Source organism: Diospyros lotus, chromosome 4 (genome assembly GCF_014633365.1).
Source record: "Diospyros lotus cultivar Yz01 chromosome 4, ASM1463336v1, whole genome shotgun sequence".
In the NCBI taxonomy this organism is placed as follows: domain Eukaryota; kingdom Viridiplantae; phylum Streptophyta; class Magnoliopsida; order Ericales; family Ebenaceae; genus Diospyros; species Diospyros lotus.
Genome location: NC_068341.1, coordinates 39,875,877 through 39,894,984, shown reverse-complemented (window position 1 = coordinate 39,894,984; position 19,108 = coordinate 39,875,877). Strand labels below are relative to the sequence as shown.

The 19,108-nt window shown below is 39.8% G+C and overlaps 1 protein-coding gene across 1 annotated transcript; it reads right to left on the bottom strand.

The window, feature by feature from the left end:
* Positions 1–329: 329 nt before the first annotated feature.
* On the bottom strand, positions 330–18,634 carry LOC127799434 (probable protein S-acyltransferase 7). The gene is made up of 5 exons (XM_052333466.1): positions 18,234–18,634; positions 16,799–16,981; positions 12,467–12,760; positions 1,401–1,634; positions 330–1,255 (listed from the first exon to the last, which is right to left on the bottom strand). Exons 1-5 carry the CDS (start codon positions 18,330–18,332, stop codon positions 734–736), a joined length of 1,332 nt encoding a protein of 443 aa, XP_052189426.1. The 5' UTR covers positions 18,333–18,634; the 3' UTR covers positions 330–733.
* Positions 18,635–19,108: the final 474 nt, after the last annotated feature.

The following is a 19,108-nucleotide window of genomic DNA, read 5'->3' as shown; positions in this document are numbered from 1 at the left end:
GAGGCTCACAAATAAATATAAAACACACAATTTTATCGAATTAACCGAAATTAGTTAGACCCAATGAAACACGAGGGATGAATAACTTTAAGTTACCCTGCGTCAACTGCAGGACTGGTCTTTATGAAATTAATCAATTTGATGATAGCATTATCTTAAGTCTATTGGTTCTTAAATCCCACTTGAGTTTGGCCAACAACCATATAAATGTATCTTGTATGGAGCAGAAGATTTAAACTTGAGACCTCTTTTAACTTAATTTTAATTCAGATTTTTAAAAGCAAAAGAACAAGTAAACTGACTCACCAAACAGACCCTAGGAACAATAGTAAGTAGTTCCACACTAGTTCTTTATTAAGATAGCAATCCAAGCTGGTTAGTGTACAAGGCAGCTTGGCAAATTCCCATTGCAGAGAGAGAGAGAGAGAGAGAGCACATAGACACTAAAATGACATCACAAATGCAATACACATGGGGGGGAAAAGAAAGCAACTCTCTCGCAGAACACCCACACCCAACACCCAATACATACCAATTTCCTTTCCTAACAATAATAAGAGCACAAAATGACCAAACCAATACTTGCAATACCCTATCAAAGCAAGTCCCAACACAGTGCATAAAAGCATAAGTAATTTGTGGAAGTTAGAATCAGCAAAGCATCAGACCTCGAATAACCATATCCTGCTTCAAACTCAGCACACTAGCTGCCTTCCCTTCACTTCCTCTTCTCTTATCTGTTGGTTGTCAAGCTCCCACTTGTGCCCCCAGTGCCGCCTGTACGGTTCTGCTCTCCGGCCCTCGAGGCCAAAGAAAGAACTTCCGGTGACATTTCCCAGCTTCCACTTTTCCTGCCCCAGCTTGACCGCCTTGGATGTATCCCGGCACGATCTGCCTCCTCTACCGTAGTCCTTATATCAGGAGAGGCTTCAACCAGACCACCACCACTCTTAAGATCGAGGCCGTCATTGCTGCCTAGTTGCCCTTCACAATGATCTAACTCGGTCCCGAGATCTCCCCAAACAGCTTTCCGGCCCATTTCTATGTCCTCCACTCCTTTCCCCATGCTTGGGCTCACAAAACCCCCGCTCACTGGTCGAGCTTGTATGCCTGGTTCCCTTGGCACCTTTGCCCTGAAATTGTTCTTCGAAGGTGGGATACTGCTGCAGAATATTTCCTTGAAATTCTGCATCACACCTTTGTTATAGGGGTTGGCTCGCCGATCATACCGATATCTGAAATTCTCGTAAGTAGTCTGCAAAGGCAAGGCACAAGTGATGTTCTTTTCATGCCTAAAGGGACTAATGTCAAGAACTAAAACTTATTGGTCAAATCAGAGATGAGCCCTGAAATTTAAAAGATAAAAAGAACACAAAGAAAAGAGGAGAAAAAGATCTCACTTGATTTGTGCTAATGAGATATAAATGGAAGGCAGTAAGGCCACCCACAAACCACACTGATATGAAGGTGTAGATTATTAGCACAATGGAAGCAGGGGTCTTAACCATAGCTTTCCAAATAGTTGCCTCCTCCAAATCCATAATCCTCTTAATATAAACCCAGCAAAAGCTAAAAACATATATACACAGCAGAGTTGTTGAGAACACAAACATGAAGAAGAATCGATAATTCCGCTGCAAGAACAAGGTTCAAAGTCAGATATCCAAATTTATTGAGTGTCCACAAAAAACAGAAAGTTCATCAACTAGCATGATCATTCTGGTGAAGAAAACAAGTGAAAAATCACTTGGCCATAACCCAAAAAAAAAAAAAACAAACCTCCATCCTGCTTTTAAGAATGTGACAATTGAGATAAGGATCTGTGGCAATGAAATGCTCTTCAGGTAAAGAAGCATGAGAATCTCAGAAGTAATATTGAGATGAAAGCCTGGGATTTAAGTCACTTCAACCAAAATAAAGAGAAGCTCAAATCTACCAAATTCCATTATTTCATGAATATGATGGGGCATAACCCTCTTAGCAATGCCTAAATGAAGTGAAAAATGAGGTAGGGCTGCTGCATTGACAGCCAAATGCAGTGTCAAATCTGCAAGGGTGCTTGCATTTTCATAGACCAATGGGTAAAGAAGTTGTCTAGGATCATAGGTCAAGAATTGGGTCGAGAATACTGGGACTTTGACAAAAGAATTTATGGAAGCGGTGGATGTTATCATTAGGAGAAAAATTAAGATTGTGTATTCAAGAGAAAAGATGGGTTGAAGAAAAGGCTAAAATGTTGGCATAGATAAGATATAAACTTTGGTACTCAAGAAAAGATGGTGCAAAGAATGGAGTGATGATTATTATGGATAATACTTTAAAGGGTGGGGTAGCAGATGTGAAGAGAATAGGAGACAAGATTATTGCTGCGGAAGTCATTCTAGGAGAAAAGATTAGGAATATTGTTAGTACATATAGACAGCAAGTTGGCATAGAAAAAGAAATAAAGACAATTTTGAAAAGATTCAGAAGGATTGATACAACGAATACCTAGAAGAGAGAAGATCATCATAGGAGGTAACTTAAATGGTCATATAAGAAAGGAATGGGAATTGGGTGGTACATGCAGTTCGTGGATTTGGAGAAAGAAATAATTTTGCTATGACATGAGCAACTCATAGCTAATTCCAGGTTTAAGAAGCAAGGCAAACACTCGTTCGCATAAAAATAACTTATCAACTACTCAAATAAACTATTTTCTTATGAGACAAGAGAACCACTTATATATTGGGAAAATGCCTAACCACTGAACATGGGTTTATGGTTACATCCATATCAAAAAGTAGATAATGAGGATTTTGCAATTACAATTGGATGGCATTAAGGATCAGCATTATTCCCTTACTTTTTTGCTCTTGTTATGAATGACCTCACAAACACATCCAAGAAGAAACTTTTTGCAATTACAATTGGATGGCATTAAGGATCAGCATTATTCCCTTACTTTTTTGCTCTTGTTATGAATGACCTCACAAACACATCCAAGAATAAACTTTTTGGTGTACTCTATTTGCACATCATACTGTCTTGGTAAATGAGATAAAAAGAAAAAGCATGAATAATAAACTTGAATTATGGAGAAATGCCTTCAGATCCAAAGGTTTTAAACTGAGTAGGGTGAAGTTGAGTAGACAAACTTACCGGAAAAAGAAAATGATTCTGTAAAATGTAAGCTCAGTAAAAATACAAATGAGGATGATATTATTGTGAAACTTGGAAATCAAATTATTAAAAAAAAAAGATTAATTTTGATATATTGGATCAGGTGTTCAAAAAGAGGGAATATTATGGAAAATATTACTTGTAGACTAAAGACAAGATAATTAAAGTGGAGATTTTATGCAATCTTAAGATTCTTTTAAAGTTAAACATAAAATTTATCAAATAACTACAAGACCATCTTCATTGTAAGGCTCAAAATGTTGGACAATTAAGTGCTAATATCTGCAAAATACAAGTGTAATTGAGATAAAAAAGATAAGGTAGATGCACAATCATACAAAAAGGACAATAAGAAACAAATTCATACACAATAAGGTAGGAGTTTAATCTATTGAAAAAAAGGAGAGAGAGTCGCAATTAAGATGGTTTGACCACATGAGAACATAACTGATATAATCACATGAGCACATGTGAGTCAGGCAGATGAAGAGGAAATCTATACCAAATGAGAGAGAGGAAGGCAAAAAGAAAAAGAAAAAACTCAGTGGGAAACCATTAGGCATGACATAGGATATAATGGCCCTTATAGAGGATATGGCCATGGATAGAAATAACTGAAAAGATCTAGAATACATTTAGCTGACCACACCTAGTGAGATTTAAGACTTATGATTATTGTTGTTGTATTTTGACACATTTTGACTTAATATCAATTTTGCATAATCTTTTCAAGGTAAAACACATGCCCAAAACATAGATTAGCTCATATTTTATCATGAAAACTATTCTGCATCTCCACTGCAAATTTTCAAGTATCCCCTGCCAGTCCAGATTATTAAAATACATATGTAACTTCATTTTCTAAAACATATTTTAGCATGAAAATTATTTGTGTTGAGTTTGTCTCGAGTTTGAGCGATAGAAGATCAGTTAAGTATTGGTGATTTATTGGATGGAAGATTTAGAACAATTAGGTTTCAAATTCAAAGTGTAATTTACATAGTTTTTGGGGTCTAATTGTAATATCCCAATGTCGGTTAGTTTCATCGGGGTGTCCACCCTTTCTATAAATAAGAGGGCAGGGGGCAGTCAAGAGAATCAATGGGAGTTCTCAATTTCATTTGTGATCAAGTGCTGTGTCATTCTTGAGAAAGAAAGGTTAAGTGATAAGGATTTAGTTCTTGTGTATTCTTGAGAGAATGAGGGTTTTGTACTCGGGGATATAAATGAAGGAGAGAGCTTGATGTACTGATCAAATTTCCAAAAGAACAAAGATTGCTCTGTGGGTGTTGGACTGCAGCATTCCGAACCAAGATAAATCTCGATTTCTTTGTGGTTTGATCTTTTTCATTTATTGTTCTTGTATATTCTTCTGTTATATCTGGTTGTTCTTACTGTTTTTCTAATTTCGTGAGTGTGCAAGGATTTGTGTGGAGTATTCTTCTCGTTGTTCCTGGTTTGTAAGTCCTAACAACAACAAATTGAAAAGGACACCACCATATCAAACAATGGCTAGCTCATCTTTCCAAAACAAACCCCCCCCCCCCAAAAAAAATAAAAACAGACAGCCACCAACTTACATTCTACTCCCCCTCAGCCTAAAACCCAACCCACCCAATCCCATCAATCTCACCAAGATCTGCAACCCCACGCCTATCCATCATCCCCGTACCACTGCCACCACCTCCCCCCCCACCTCCACACAATAAGAAAAGAAAAGAAAAAGAAAAACAGTTTTGGCTCCCATATCTTGATTAACAAGGCTGATGGTGCAACCAGTAGCCCCCAGCCCATCCAACAATCTCTCTCAGGCCAAAAACTCTTGGCACCCACTGCCACTCTTCACTGACCTTGTCCAACCCATTATGGTCATTTGTCTTTCATACCCAGAATAGATCACAGGAGGTTCAAACTCAAGTCGCCTGCTTGTTGGGCTAGGTTTCTGATAGGATACCAGATAGCAAGTTCAACAGCAATCAATATCAATGGTTTTTCAATAATTTGCAGCAAGGAAAATAAGAACAATAGGGCATTCGAGAAGCCCCAACTCTCCAATAATCTCCTACAAAATTCCACACCCCTCTCTCACTCTCTCTTATTTATACCCCATCCTACTCAGCATAACTGCCTCTGGCAGCACATGCTGGTTCGTTACAACAAACCAGCTATTTCCCCTACTATCCTCCACCCATTTTACCTTCTAGCCCCTGCTCCTTGTGCCGCCTTTGGTAGGTCCAATGGTGGCCTATCATTACCCCCCCCCCCCCCCCCCCCCGGCGCTCACTTTCACCTTGTCCTCAAGGTGGAAATCTGGAAATTGTTGCTGAAGAAGGTGAACTGGTTCCCATGTTGCTTCTAAAGGGGGCAGCCCCTTCCATTGAATTAAAACCTCCCTGCCTTGTAGATTACTTCCTGCTCCCGATCGAACCCCCAGAACTGCCTCGGGTTCCACCAACAGCTCCAAATCTGCACTCAGCTGGCTGGAAACTTGCACACTAGCCCTCAACGCCCCTCTGGCCTCGCGTAATTGGGACACGTGGAAGACGGGGGTGGATGTTGCAATGGGAGGGCAGTGTTAATTTGTAAGCAACCGGTCCTACCTCCTTTTCCACTTCAAATGGACCATAAAATCGAGGCGCCAATTTCTCATTGGAGCGACCAGCCAGCGATTTTCTACGATATGGCCGTAATTTCAAATAAACCAAGTCCCCCACTTTGAAGTTTACCTCTCTTCTCTTCATGTCAGCACCTCTCTTCATTGCTGATTGAGCCCTCAGCAATTGAATCTTCAAGTCATCCAAAATCTCATCCCGTTCAACTAATTGCCGCTCCACCATGGACACTGGCGTGGTACCTCCTTCAAACCTCACCAAGGCTAGAGGTTCTCTGCCATACACCACTTGAAAATGGGTCATCCTTGCAGCTATGTGGGTAGGATGTGTTGTACCATAGTTTAGCCCAAGGCAGCCACATGGACCAAGATTTCGGTTGAGAGGAAGCAAAACAATGCAAATATGTTTCCAAGGTCCGATTCAGCACCTCTGTTTGCCCATCAGTTTGTGGGTGATAGGCGGTGCTTCGATGTAGTTTAGTACCTTGGAGGCGGAACAATTCCTACCAAAATCGGCTCATGAAAATTTTGTCCCTATCCGATACAATGGACCTTGGGAGGCCATGTAACCTTACGATCTCCTTAACAAAATTTCCAGCCACTTCCCCGGCAGTAAATGGATGTTTCAGCCCGATAAAGTGCCCATATTTACTTAGTCGATCTACTACAACCAATATTGAATCTATTTTGCCCGACCTAGGTAACCCCTCAATAAAGTCCATAGCTATATCTTCCTAAACTTGGTTAGGGATGGGGAGAGGCTGCAGCAATCCCCCAGGTGTTAAAGCTGAAAATTTGTTCTGTTGGCAAGTAGCACAACTACTCACATAGTTGTGAATATCCTTCTTCATCCCTTGCCAATAAACACTAGCCGCCACTCGCTTGTAAGTCTTCAAGAACCCTGAATGCCCCCCGAGACTACCATCATGTCCCTCATGTAAAATCAATGGAATGAGAGATGACCCTTTCGGTATGTACAACCTCCCTTTGTATAGCAGTTGGCTGCCCATCCACTGAAAGTTGGGTTGGGAAGTAGGATCAGTGTGTAGATCCTTGATAATTTGCTGCACCCTGACATCTGCTCCTACTTCACGGGCCAATTGATCCAGTTGGATTACTTGTGGGATTGTCAAAGCCATGAAGGCTGCTGTATGGTTGATGCGTGATAACCCATCAGCGGCCTTGTTCTCCAAACCCGGCCTATAATGAATTTCAAATTGAAATCCCATTAGTTTCACCATCCATCTCTGATATTCGGGGCTTACCAACCGCTGTTCCATCAAGTATTTGAGGCTCTTTTGGTCAATCCAAACCTCAAATTTCCTTCCCAAAAGATAATGTCCCCATTTATGCACCGCAAAGACTATGGCCATCAATTCCCGCTCATAAACTGATTTTGTTCTCCCTAGTTGATTGAAAGCTTGACTGAAATAGGCAATGGGTCGGTGATTCTGCATTAAAAGAGCCCCCATGCCCTCCCCCGAGGCATCCGCCTCTACCACAAAAGGTTTATCAAAATCCGGCATAGCGAGCACGGGCAAGGAAACCATCTTCGCCTTAAGCTGTTGGAAAGCTTGCTCGGCTGCCACATCCCAATAGAAATTATTCTTCCTCAACCGTTCAGTTAAGGGCCTTGCCATCTTGCCATAGTCTTTCACAAAGCGCCGATAATACCCCGTGAGCCCCAAGAATCCTCTCAATTCCTTCATTGTTGTAGGAGTAGGCCACTCTTCCATCGCTTGCACCTTAGCGTGATCAGCTAATACACCATGTTGAGAAATGATGTGGCCTAAGTATTCAACCTTCGGCTGCCCAAACAAGCACTTTTTCCTGTTAGCAAGTAGCTGATTTTCTGCCAACACTTTTAAAACACAACGTAAGTGCTTTGCGTGTTGCTCTAAACTCTTACTATACACCAATATATCATCAAAAAAAACCAATACAAAGCGCCTTAAATACTCCCTGAAGATATCATTCATTAGTGATTGAAAGGTTGCGAGCGCATTTGTCAATCCGAACGGCATAACTAGGAACTCGTAGTGGCCCTCATGTGTCTAGAAAGCTGTTTTTGGAACATCTCCCTCCTTGACCCTAATCTGATGGTAACCAGATTTTAGATCCAGCTAGGAGAAAACCACAGCCCCATGCAGCTCGTCCAGCAACTCCTCAATCATAGGTATAGGGAATTTGTCGGGAATGGTGACCTTGTTCAAAACCCTATAGTCGACACAAAACCGCCACCCTCCATCTTTCTTCTTAACCAACAACACCGGGCTAGAGAATGGACTGCAACTTGGCTGCACAATCCCAGCTCCCAACATCTCGCCCACCAGGTTTTCAATCTCATTTTTTTGCGTGTAAGGATAACAGTAAGGTCTCACATGCACGGGTGTTGTTCCTGGAATCAAGTTAATAGCATGGTCTCTTTTTCTGCATGGAGGCAGCCCTTCCGGATTGGAAAATACCCCTTCAAACTCTTCCAGCACTCCTTGCAACAACCTTGGGATTACCCTCTGCTTTTCTTCAAATTTTGCGGTAATGGCGCCCAACTCCAGCAACATCCCCTCCCCACTTCCCTTAAAAGCTTTCAGCATGGCCTTCAAAGACACCATGGTTTTACTTAAGCTTGGATCGCCTTGCAGTGTTACTGCCATACCCCCCACTCGAAACTTCATTGTTAAAGTTTTCCAATCCACAACCATTTTCCCAACTGCGGCTAACCACTTCATTACTAAGATAACATCCGAGCTACCCAGCTCTAAAGGCAAAAAATCCTCCACAATTTGTAGGTTTTGTAGGTGCAACTTCACCCCCTTGCAAATGCCAGCCCCTTGCACTGCCATTCCCGTCCCCATAATCACCCCATACCCGGTCGTTTCTGTTCTTGGCATCCCCAATCGCTGCACCAACTCAGCTGCTATAAAATTATGTGTCGCTCCTCCATCAATGAATACTACCACTGGCTGCCCTTCAATGTCCCCTTGCAACTTCATGGTTTGTGGTGTTGTCAATCCCACAACTAAATTCATTGAGAGTTCAATGACCTCGCTGCCTTGCCCCGCTTCTTCTTCCCTCCCTTCCCCTGTTTCAGCCTCGACTACTTCCTCTTCCATCTCTTCATCATAAATCATCATAACTTGTAGCTCCCAATTCTTACACCGGTGGCCAATAGAGTATTTCTCATCACATCGGAAACATAGACCCTTCTCTCTTTTAGATTTCCACTCAGCCTCGCTGAGTCGTTTAAAAGGAACATTGCTGCCACTCCCAGCCACTGGCAGCTTGTTGCTCGCCTGGCTAACAACTCTCGAATGAGGAGTCGGGCTTCTTGATTGTATGAGAGGGGGTCGAAGAACGTTGGTTATAGAATGGGTAGAGAAACTACCCCTTGCTGACCCAAACGTCCTACTGCAGCTGAGCATGGCTGCATTCTTATCCTCGATGCATTGAGCTGTCGACATGATCCGATCCAACCCCCTTGGTTGCAGTAGCCTAATCTCAGCCCGTATTTCCGGCTTAAGGCCATTAATGAAATGGCCTTCCAGGAACGCCTCAGAAACTTCCAACACTGGCACGGCCAAAGTCTCTAACATCAACCGGTAATCCTTGACAGTCCCTTCTTGTCAGAGAGCCAAGAACCTCTCCTCTAGTGACCCCTCTTGGGTTGGGCGGAATCGGTTGAGGATACCTTGCTTGAGCCCCTCCCAACTGCGAATTCCCCTGCGCCTAGACTCCCACTGGAACCACGCGAGGGCCCCTGCCTCGAAGCACAACGCGGCGGACTCGATCTTCTCATCATCGGACAGTTGGTTGACCGTGAAGTACCTCTCAGCCCGAAAAATCCAGTCATCCGGATTGTCTCCCTCGAAGGTCGGCATCTCCAGCCGCCGACCTCTCTCGTCTTGCCTCCATCTGGCACTCGGGCCCCCCTCCATTCTTCGGTTCATGCCAACTCCAGGGGTCACTTCAGAATCTGGGGTAAACTCCGTTGGCCATTCGCCCTCATGGGTCTTCGCTTTCCTCTCCCGTTCCTATTCATCCCATCTTGTTCGCATGATGGCGAACTATTCGAGCATCTCCGCGACATTCCAGTCTATGGCTTGAATCTCTCCCCTCAACGTATCGACCTTCTCCTCCAGATCCCCCACTCTCTCGCTCAAGTTTACCATGGTGATCGGCAACTGCTCTGATACCAAATTGATAGGATACCAGATAGCAAGTTCAACAGCAATCAATATCAATGGTTTTTCAATAATTTGCAGCAAGGAAAATAAGAACAATAGGGCATTCGAGAAGCCCCAACTCTCCAATAATCTCCTACAAAATTCCACACCCCTCTCTCACTCTCTTTCTCTTATTTATACCCCATCCTACTCAGCATAACTGCCTCTGGCAGCACATGCTGGTTTGTTACAACAAACCAGCTATTTCCCCTACTATCCTCCACCCATTTTACCTTCTAGCCCCTGCTCCTTGTGCCGCCTTTGGTAGGTCCAATGGACCAAGGGCCTATCAGTTTCCATAGGGAAGGGCTTACAATCGTGCCAAAGTAAGGCTACTAAATTAAATATTTGCTTAGAAGACTAATGGGATACAGAGTAAAGCAGAGAAAATGAAAAAAGATTGGGTATAAAGGCCTCATGAATGGGTCAGATGAAAAGCAATTAACAAGCACAATCTAAGTTCCAAAGTAAATAGGCACTTCAAACTTTTGCTTGGATCAACATGCAATTAACATTGACCCAAGTGGCAACCATGGTTGAAGGAGAAGGAGGTGACTATACAGTGACATAAACTTGATGTAGAAATATATGTCTAAATGAATTATACATATTTAGATTTTTAGTGAGAATATTTATTTACGGGAAGTTATTTATGTTCTAGTGATGAAGTTATTTTTGTGGGGGAAATTAAGAGAATTTACATATGTTATAGTGGGAAAGTTATTTGTGCATGGGAAGTTCTTTTTTTATTAAGGTAGAACACGTGAAGGGCATTTCTGGGAATTGAAAAATTCTGACAGACCTTCATTGGATAGTAACACCAAAAAGTGGGCTTGCTTTTATATCAGAAGACGTATACAAAGAGATATATATATATCTATATATATATATGGGGAGAGAGAGAGAGAGAGAGAGAGAGAAACCAATTCTACTGTTTTTGTAGTGAGTTATAGCTTCACAAACCTATCTTCCTAGTAATTTTGCACTCACACTTTTTCCCTCTTCATTTTTGCTATTTTTCTACATAACCCATCAGCAATAAGACATTCAGATGCACAAACTACTATCTCTTTTAACATTTCCTTCTGTTTGATAAGGTTTTAAGGTTTCAAGGCTGAGTTTTATGATGAAGTAATGGCATGTTGGTTCTAATGATTAGTTCTTGGATGGATATCTGGCAACCAATGGTTTGGGTTGATCCATATTGAGTTGGTTAGAGTAGGATATGTTGCTTTGTAATGTAATTCAAGTGAAGAATGTGGGAGCAGAGCAGGGTTATGGTGGCAGTGTTACCAATGGCAGAGATGGCTCAGGGAGGTGGCAGGTTTTGTTAGAGAGTTGGAGAAGATAAGGGAGAAAAGGGGGATTTGTGGTGATGTGTTGTGTTCATGTTATATCCAACTTTCTAGAGTAGAAAGATTGTAGAAGCAATGGTGGACAATGGACATAATTAGATTGAGAGTTAATAACTAAAAAAATAACTCAATTAAGAAGTCATAAATAAAGTTAATCAATTTGATTATAAGAACTAAAAAACAGCTTTAATTGATTGTGAAGTATTACATACCTAATTAATTAATCGTATATTCATTATTCAAGGAAGATTTGGAAATAGGAGAAATTCCAGCTTAATTTAGTCAACAAAATATGACAACTAAAGGAACTGTGGCAGGACAAGTGTATATGTTACTAAAAGTTCAAACAATGGGAGATTACATAATTTATGGAACATGGGCAGCAGGGACTTGCTCTGGCAACTGTATGGAGGTTATGGTAATTTATCAAAAACGAGATATCAAAGGTTAAACACTGATTGATCTCAATTCAGAAATAAAGGTATGATAACAATACATCTAAAGTAATTAGGTATGACAGCTATATACCAAAACCATTTTCTTCTGAAAATTAATTACTGAGGACTCATTGTCAAGATTGAAGGAATGCAGGGACAATTAAAGTGTTAAACACTGATTGATCCTTGCGATTATGGATTCAGCTTAGAGATAGCTTATGCAGCAGAGGAAAGTATGGTAAGAATTTAAAAAGAGGCATAATGATGGACTCATTAAGACAAAAAAAGACAAAATAGCTATTCCTACAAGTACTATAACATCCAGGATCGATTTTCTACAGAATAAGAAAGAGAATGCAGTAAGTGGGGCTTTATGATCAATTTATTCCAAATCAGCATTGCATTTCTCTGCTTGTGTTGGACAAACAAGCTCCGGCCTTTGGTGTGCATTGATTCATATACTTACTCCTTTTGATATTTGTTGAAAAGGAAAAGAAAATAAAAGAAAGGAGAAGAAAAAGTTTAGAATCATATTCAAGATTATTGGCCTGATCCAAACCAATCAATCCAGTTCAAAGCCAATTTTGTCAGAGATTAAAAAAAAGACAGATAGCAAAAACGCATGATGATCAGACAACATTGTATGGTAAAATAAATTTGAAAGAATGTATTTCTTACCAGACCAATACACTGTCCAACCCAAGGGCAGTGGTGATCAAAACGTTCAACACAATTGTTGCAGATTGAACAATGAGAGCAACGGGGTGGTCTATATAGCATGCAGGTATCGCAATACTTAATTTTCACGGTAATCCCATTCACCTCTACTTCTTTGATGCGAGGCAGGCGCACCTGTGGAGTCTGCCCACCAGTATCTGCACTTCCATCATAGCCATCTGGTTCTGGAGGATGTGCATTTCGAGGAATGATCCCTGGATCTCTTCCAGATGTTAGCAGGAGAAGCACTACAACCTGAAAATCCCGACACAATTACCAGCTTAAAGTTCAACATTTTTCTTTTTTCTTTTTTTTTTTGTTTGGGATAAATCAGGTTATAAGTTCAATACTCCAGGCAGAAAGAACATTTTCCAACTTTTTAGATCAATTGTCTAGCAAAACATTTTGAATGTTAGTCACAAACTCACAGGTAAACTTTTTTCCAGTGGTTATTCTCGTGACCAAAAGGTTGTAAGCAAGACCCCACATACTCTCTATCAAGGAGTGTTTTAACATTTAACTGACCATGCACTATCCAATACCAAATCCAATTGATGCTCACTGGCCGCCCTTGATTTGGAAATTATGCCCGTGCTTCAGTGTGAATGATTATCATGCTATTTGGTCTTTCTGTCATCCCTCCAAAAAATGGCCAATTTTGGCCTAAGGAAGAAGCAGCCTCAATTTGGAAGTGGAATAAGTAAAGGACAGTGTAATGTCTCCCAAAAGAATGGTAACTAAAACCTTGATAATAAGACATACTAGTAAGTAGTAACCACGTCCAGCATGATAACTTCACACTTTGAAGCAGCCAACCGGCCCACTATCCCTGAGGTATTGAAAACTGACCATAATCTCCTGCCAATAATATAATGTGACTGTCGTAAGTATAGAGTAATTATTATGTGCTTTGCATGAGTAGACGACCCAAAAGTCCTTCCAAAAGTTGAGGGCCCGAACCTACCAAAATGTTATCTTGAGGAAGCAAATTCCTCAGGCAATACTTAGGGCAATGCAGTCTAGATGAGGATCTGAAGGGAATTTCACTAAGCCATTTAGCCTACTAGAAACTTCAAAAAACCAAGGAAGCTGGTTTTTATAAACAAACAGCATACAACAGAAATGCCATGTCATAGCTTAAAATCCTGGCTACACCCCTTACAAAACTCACAGCCATTACAACCTCCTGAGTTGTATTGCAGTTACTTAAGCAAGCTCCTCAAACAAATAACATTTCTAGATTGAACCTAATTTCAATCATGAGAAAACCTAAATACTTCCTAACGTATGTCCTGACAGTCATACTAAATAAAAGATTGGCTCAGTGAATCTGCGAATGGTGATTGGGAGGAGACTTGTCATGCTAAGGCATTCAGCCAGCACTCTGAACTGATAATTTGCCACACTAGTCATAATAATTAAAAATCATTAAATGATCAAAACAAAGTTAAAACACTCTTATAATAGGCAATCACTCTCCAAAGCTTTGTTAAAATACAATAATAGAAACACTAATCACTAATCACTAATCAACATCCAACATCTCAAAAAACAACCAACAATAAAAGAAAATAAAAGCAAAAGAAGCATAAATTGGACAAAGAAAATTCAGTAGGAACACATTAAAGTACAAACAAAATTATTAAAGTACATTACAACATCAAAAACCTTAATCCAAGCATCTCTATACATGGTTATATATCCTGTAAGATCATTATATCTCATGTCATATCCAAGAGTGTCCCACTAAGGTTTCTTTCATCTTGGTCAACCTCTTCTACTACAAACTTGTTCCATTTCATCCATTTTCCCCACGAGCTCATCTATTGGTCTTCTTCTTACATATTGAAAACATGTTAATTGTACCTCATACATCTTGTGTTCAGTAAGCACCACTTCAACTTTATTGCATGTAATCTCGCTTTTAATTTTGTTTCATTTTGTATGGCCACACATCCACCAATATTCCCATTTCAGTTACACTAATATTTTGCACATTCTAGTACTTAACTATCAAACATTCTATACCATACAACAAAAATGATCATGTAGTCCTCTAATAATTTTTTCTTTACTTCAAAGAAATTTTACAATTTTATCTTGCTTCTATGAATAGCATTCTCAATAATCTCTCCTTTCTGAATACTTGATATAAGATAACACTTCTATCTCAACTGCATTTTGGTACCCCTATTGCACCTTAGGTCCTTGTCCAATTTAAAGCATATTATATATAGAAATTAAATTGGACAAGAACCCAAGGTGCAACAATATGCACAAAAATGCAGTAATGAGTGGTGGGGATGGTGAGCTCTAAAATATAGGCAATAGACTTGATTGCTGTTTAAGAGCACAAAAAGTTTAACCAAACTTAGGCAGGAAGTGGACGAGACAAAGAGGAAGTGATGGAAGGCAATGAAGAGGAGAGACAAAAAGGGGGAGAGACAAAGAAGAGAGATGAGAGAAGGCATTTTGCACATATATCTAAAACAAGCTTCAAATATTTATTTTTTGCCCCTAGCGTTGTCCAGATCTCACCTGATTGCCAGACACACATGCCCCTAGCATTTCCAAAAGTTAGAAAGAGAAAAGACACACATCAAATGATATGTCGGACACATCCAATACACGTTGAACACAAAGTCAACATCCTAAGAAAAAAGACTATGGCGCTGTTTAGTTGTGGAAAACAAAAAATTACTCCACAGGAAACGGAAAACTATAAAATTTGTTCAACAACAACATATCCAGCCTTTATCCCACTATGTGGGGTCGGCTACATGAATTCTAGACTTCCATGTATTTCTGTCTTTTGTCATATTTTCATTTAGATCCATACACTTCATATCAAACTTTAATGTCTCTCCCAAAGTCTTCTTGGATCTGTCTCTACCTCTTTTTTTGACTAATTGTTTCATTTCATCAACTCTCCTCGCAGGAACGTCTCTTAGTCTCCTTCTCACATGACCAAACCATCTTAGTCTAGTCTCTCTCATCTTCTACTCGATTGGCACTACTCCTACCTTATTACGAATAACTTCATTTCTAATTTTATCCTTTCTTGTATGGCCGCATATCTATCTTAACATCCTCATCTCCGCTACACTCGTCTTTTGCTCATACCGGTATTTAACTACCCAACATTCTAAGCCATACAGCAAGACTGGTCTTATAACTGTCCTATAGAATTTTCCTTTCAATTTTAATGGGATTTTACCATCACATAACACCCTCGATGCATTTCTCCATTTTAGCCAACCTGCCTTAATTCTATGTGCGACATCCTCGTGAATTTCTCCATCTTTTTGAATCACTGATCCCAAATATCGAAAATGGTCTTTTCTTTGTAAGATTTGGTCTTCCAATTTTATTATAACATCATCCACTCTTGCATTCTTACTAAATTTACAAATTTTGTTCAAATACAAATATTATCCAAAATTAAGTAAACTAGGAAAACTACTAAAACAAGTTTTATAACTTTTCCTTGTTAATTTGGAGATTTGGAAAATGTGGTTTTCCACAAATCATCTTCATCTCATTCTCTAACACAAATTACATAAAAAAAAAAAACAAAACATCTTCCTTTTCTGAACATATTTTCTAATTTTCTAGATTGGAAATTAGTTTTTGTATTTCTGAACATTTGAATTTGTTCTCCAAATTTTATATAGAAAATAAAAACTAGAGATTCTATAGAAGATTGGAGAAAGAAAACTCGAAATCATTTTCCACAACTAAACAACCCACTATGCCTCTCAGTTCATAACCAACTCAATCAAAATTCAATTGTCATAATAAAATACCTCGGCATAAAGATTTCAATAACCAATAAATCTAAATCTAATATTACTATATAAGACAAATTTCTAGTCACAATATAAATACATAGAGCGTCTCAAACAGCAACCGGTAATCAAAATTTTTAATAGGAATGTTAGTTTTAACAGTACATCAATGAATTTGAAATTCAAGATCTTTTATTGCTAAGCAACATTGCCAACTTCTCCAGTCCCAACTAACCGGCTGATCCAACAAGAAGACATAGACAAAATGATTCTCACCTCCCATGACAAAATGATAAGCACTGTGAATGGACCTTTTGGCTGTCAAAATTTATTTCTACCTTGTATGAATAAAACAACCAAAGAGAACTGAGATACAATAGATGTATTATATGATGTCAACAACAATACACGTTCACAGATATAAGAGACGGAAAGTGATTCTCTAATAAACTTGCAAAAATTATTGCATTTACATAGGTGGTTGAGAAAGGAGGAGAGAACTTACATAAATGGTGAAAACAACAGCTACAACCATAACTGATGCCCCCAAATAGTGTGAGAAATCATCCATCAATTTTCTAGCAACAAAGATGCAAAAAATTGTGACAGGAGCAACAATGAGGAATATTGTGAGAACCAGTGACCTTACATCCGGTCCAAATATAAAACGCCCTTGAAGGAAAAATATCTGCAACCACACAAGTATAAATAATCAATTTCCTAAAATGAAACCATTCAAATATTGAAAGCCAAGTACATTGATAGTCCCTGTAATTTATGCTTCATTGCACTCTCATCTTTAAAAATCCTATTCCACCAATTTTGTCCTCTAATTTTCAGAAATATGAACAATCAATCAATCAACAATAGACATGAAGAAACTGGAAATAATTAAATTCACACTGCAGAGAGCACAAGGAACAAAATTGCAAAATCACTTGCATCTAAGATAACTTTAACAAGTAGAGGTATATCAACCCAGTTCTATCTACCCCCCCAAGACCAGCACACATCTCCTCAACATCACCCTACCATCAAATTCTAGCACCTTTCTATCACCTCCACCCCTCTTCTTCACCACAATACAGAAGAGTACTTCTCATTAACCACACCACCCAACAACAAAATTACCCCACTCCCTGTTCTACTCCACCACCCTCCACCCAACAACAAAATTACACCCCTCCCTCTTCTACTCCACCACCCTCCAACCTCTAACATCAAATCGAGTAATTCTCTATGAGACCTATTTTCTCCTACCTCCCCCAGCCCACCCACTTTCACCATGCCATCACACACAACCTCTATGATGTCGTCCCACAGGTGCAGTGGTAGAGATGGTGCTTCATCCATGTTAAGGGGTCTTAGTGATGAAACTGAGACAAATTAACCATCAGTGCTAAATGTGAGATTAAGTGGTAAGTTTAGCGTCCAGCCAGGATATTTACTCCAAAAATCCACCACATTGTTCGCACTGTTCCAGGAAAGCCGTTTTAATAGTTTCTTCAGTGGCTTGTTTTATGAAAACAACCTCACGTAATAGGAACCAGCAAATAGATTAATTGGGACCGCCTCAATTGGTTTTACCACATCCAACTAAAAAACGAAGCACTGACCGATTGCAAGCTCTAGCACACTTAGGCGAAAAAAGTGCAAATACACACAACATTATATAAATGCTACAGTCAGCCTCAGCTAAACCCTAATGGGAAAGTTCCTTGCGAATACATACCCGCTTCCGTTGTTTAAAGCTAAAAGAATGGAAGAGAAAAAGTTAAAAGACTGAAAAAACACGATTTCCGTAAATGTTTATGGTTTGACGACAGAACATACGAAAAGCAATTACCAAAAAGACTTGTCCTAGCCATCAACCGGACAAAACGGCAAGTAAGTACGCGAGTGAAACGAAACCCTAAAAGCAGACGCATCGAGTAACTCACATTGCTGCCTTTCCACGTCTGGTAAATCCGCAAATCATCCGACCCGCCGGTGGATCCGCCAATCGGATCGGAGCGCTTCGGAGGAGGAACGACGTACATCTCCGGGGAGCCTTCTCTCTCAACTCGAGATCTCGAATATACACTGAAGTGCACTGAGTGGACAAGAAGTACAAATACAGACGCCGATGGCTCAAAAGCCTAAAACGATCAAATCAAGGTTGTTTCAGGTTTGAACTCTTCGGTGATGCAATAAGCCGGAAGTAGGTCAGATTCCGGTGAGTCGCCGGCGGCGAGAGCACAACTGGTAGCTGGAATTTGGGCGACAAGCCATGAGAGGGATGGACGTGTGGAGAGAGGGAGTAAGGAGTGTTACTTTCCCTTTCGGTGGACACAGAGATTCTATTCTCCCCGCTTGGTGCAGCTTTACAGGATGTGAAAGCGACGTGGCGGGATGTGATTGGACAGCCAGTGACGAGACCAGATGGGGTTGGGTGGGGGTGTGGACAGCCTGCTTTTTTCTTTCTTTGTGTCCATCTGAGAAAATGACCCGACTGCCACGTGGCAAGATTCAACTTGACCAATTAATCACTTTTAATTTGTTTCTTTAGATTTACTTTGGCTTTTATCTTGAGGGCAAAGATTTTCTCCTTTCTCAATTTTTATTACTTAATTTTTAACTAAAAAAAGGTTTTAAAAAATTGTATTCTGCCCCCATGAGGGTAAGGCTAATTAAAAAAAAAAGTATTTTATAAATATGAGATTTATTTTAATTGTAATTATTTTTTACTAAATTGATTTTAACATTTTTTTTAAAAATTTGTTCTCCACATATTTTATTTTTTTATCTAATTTAAATATTAAATAATTATTATAAG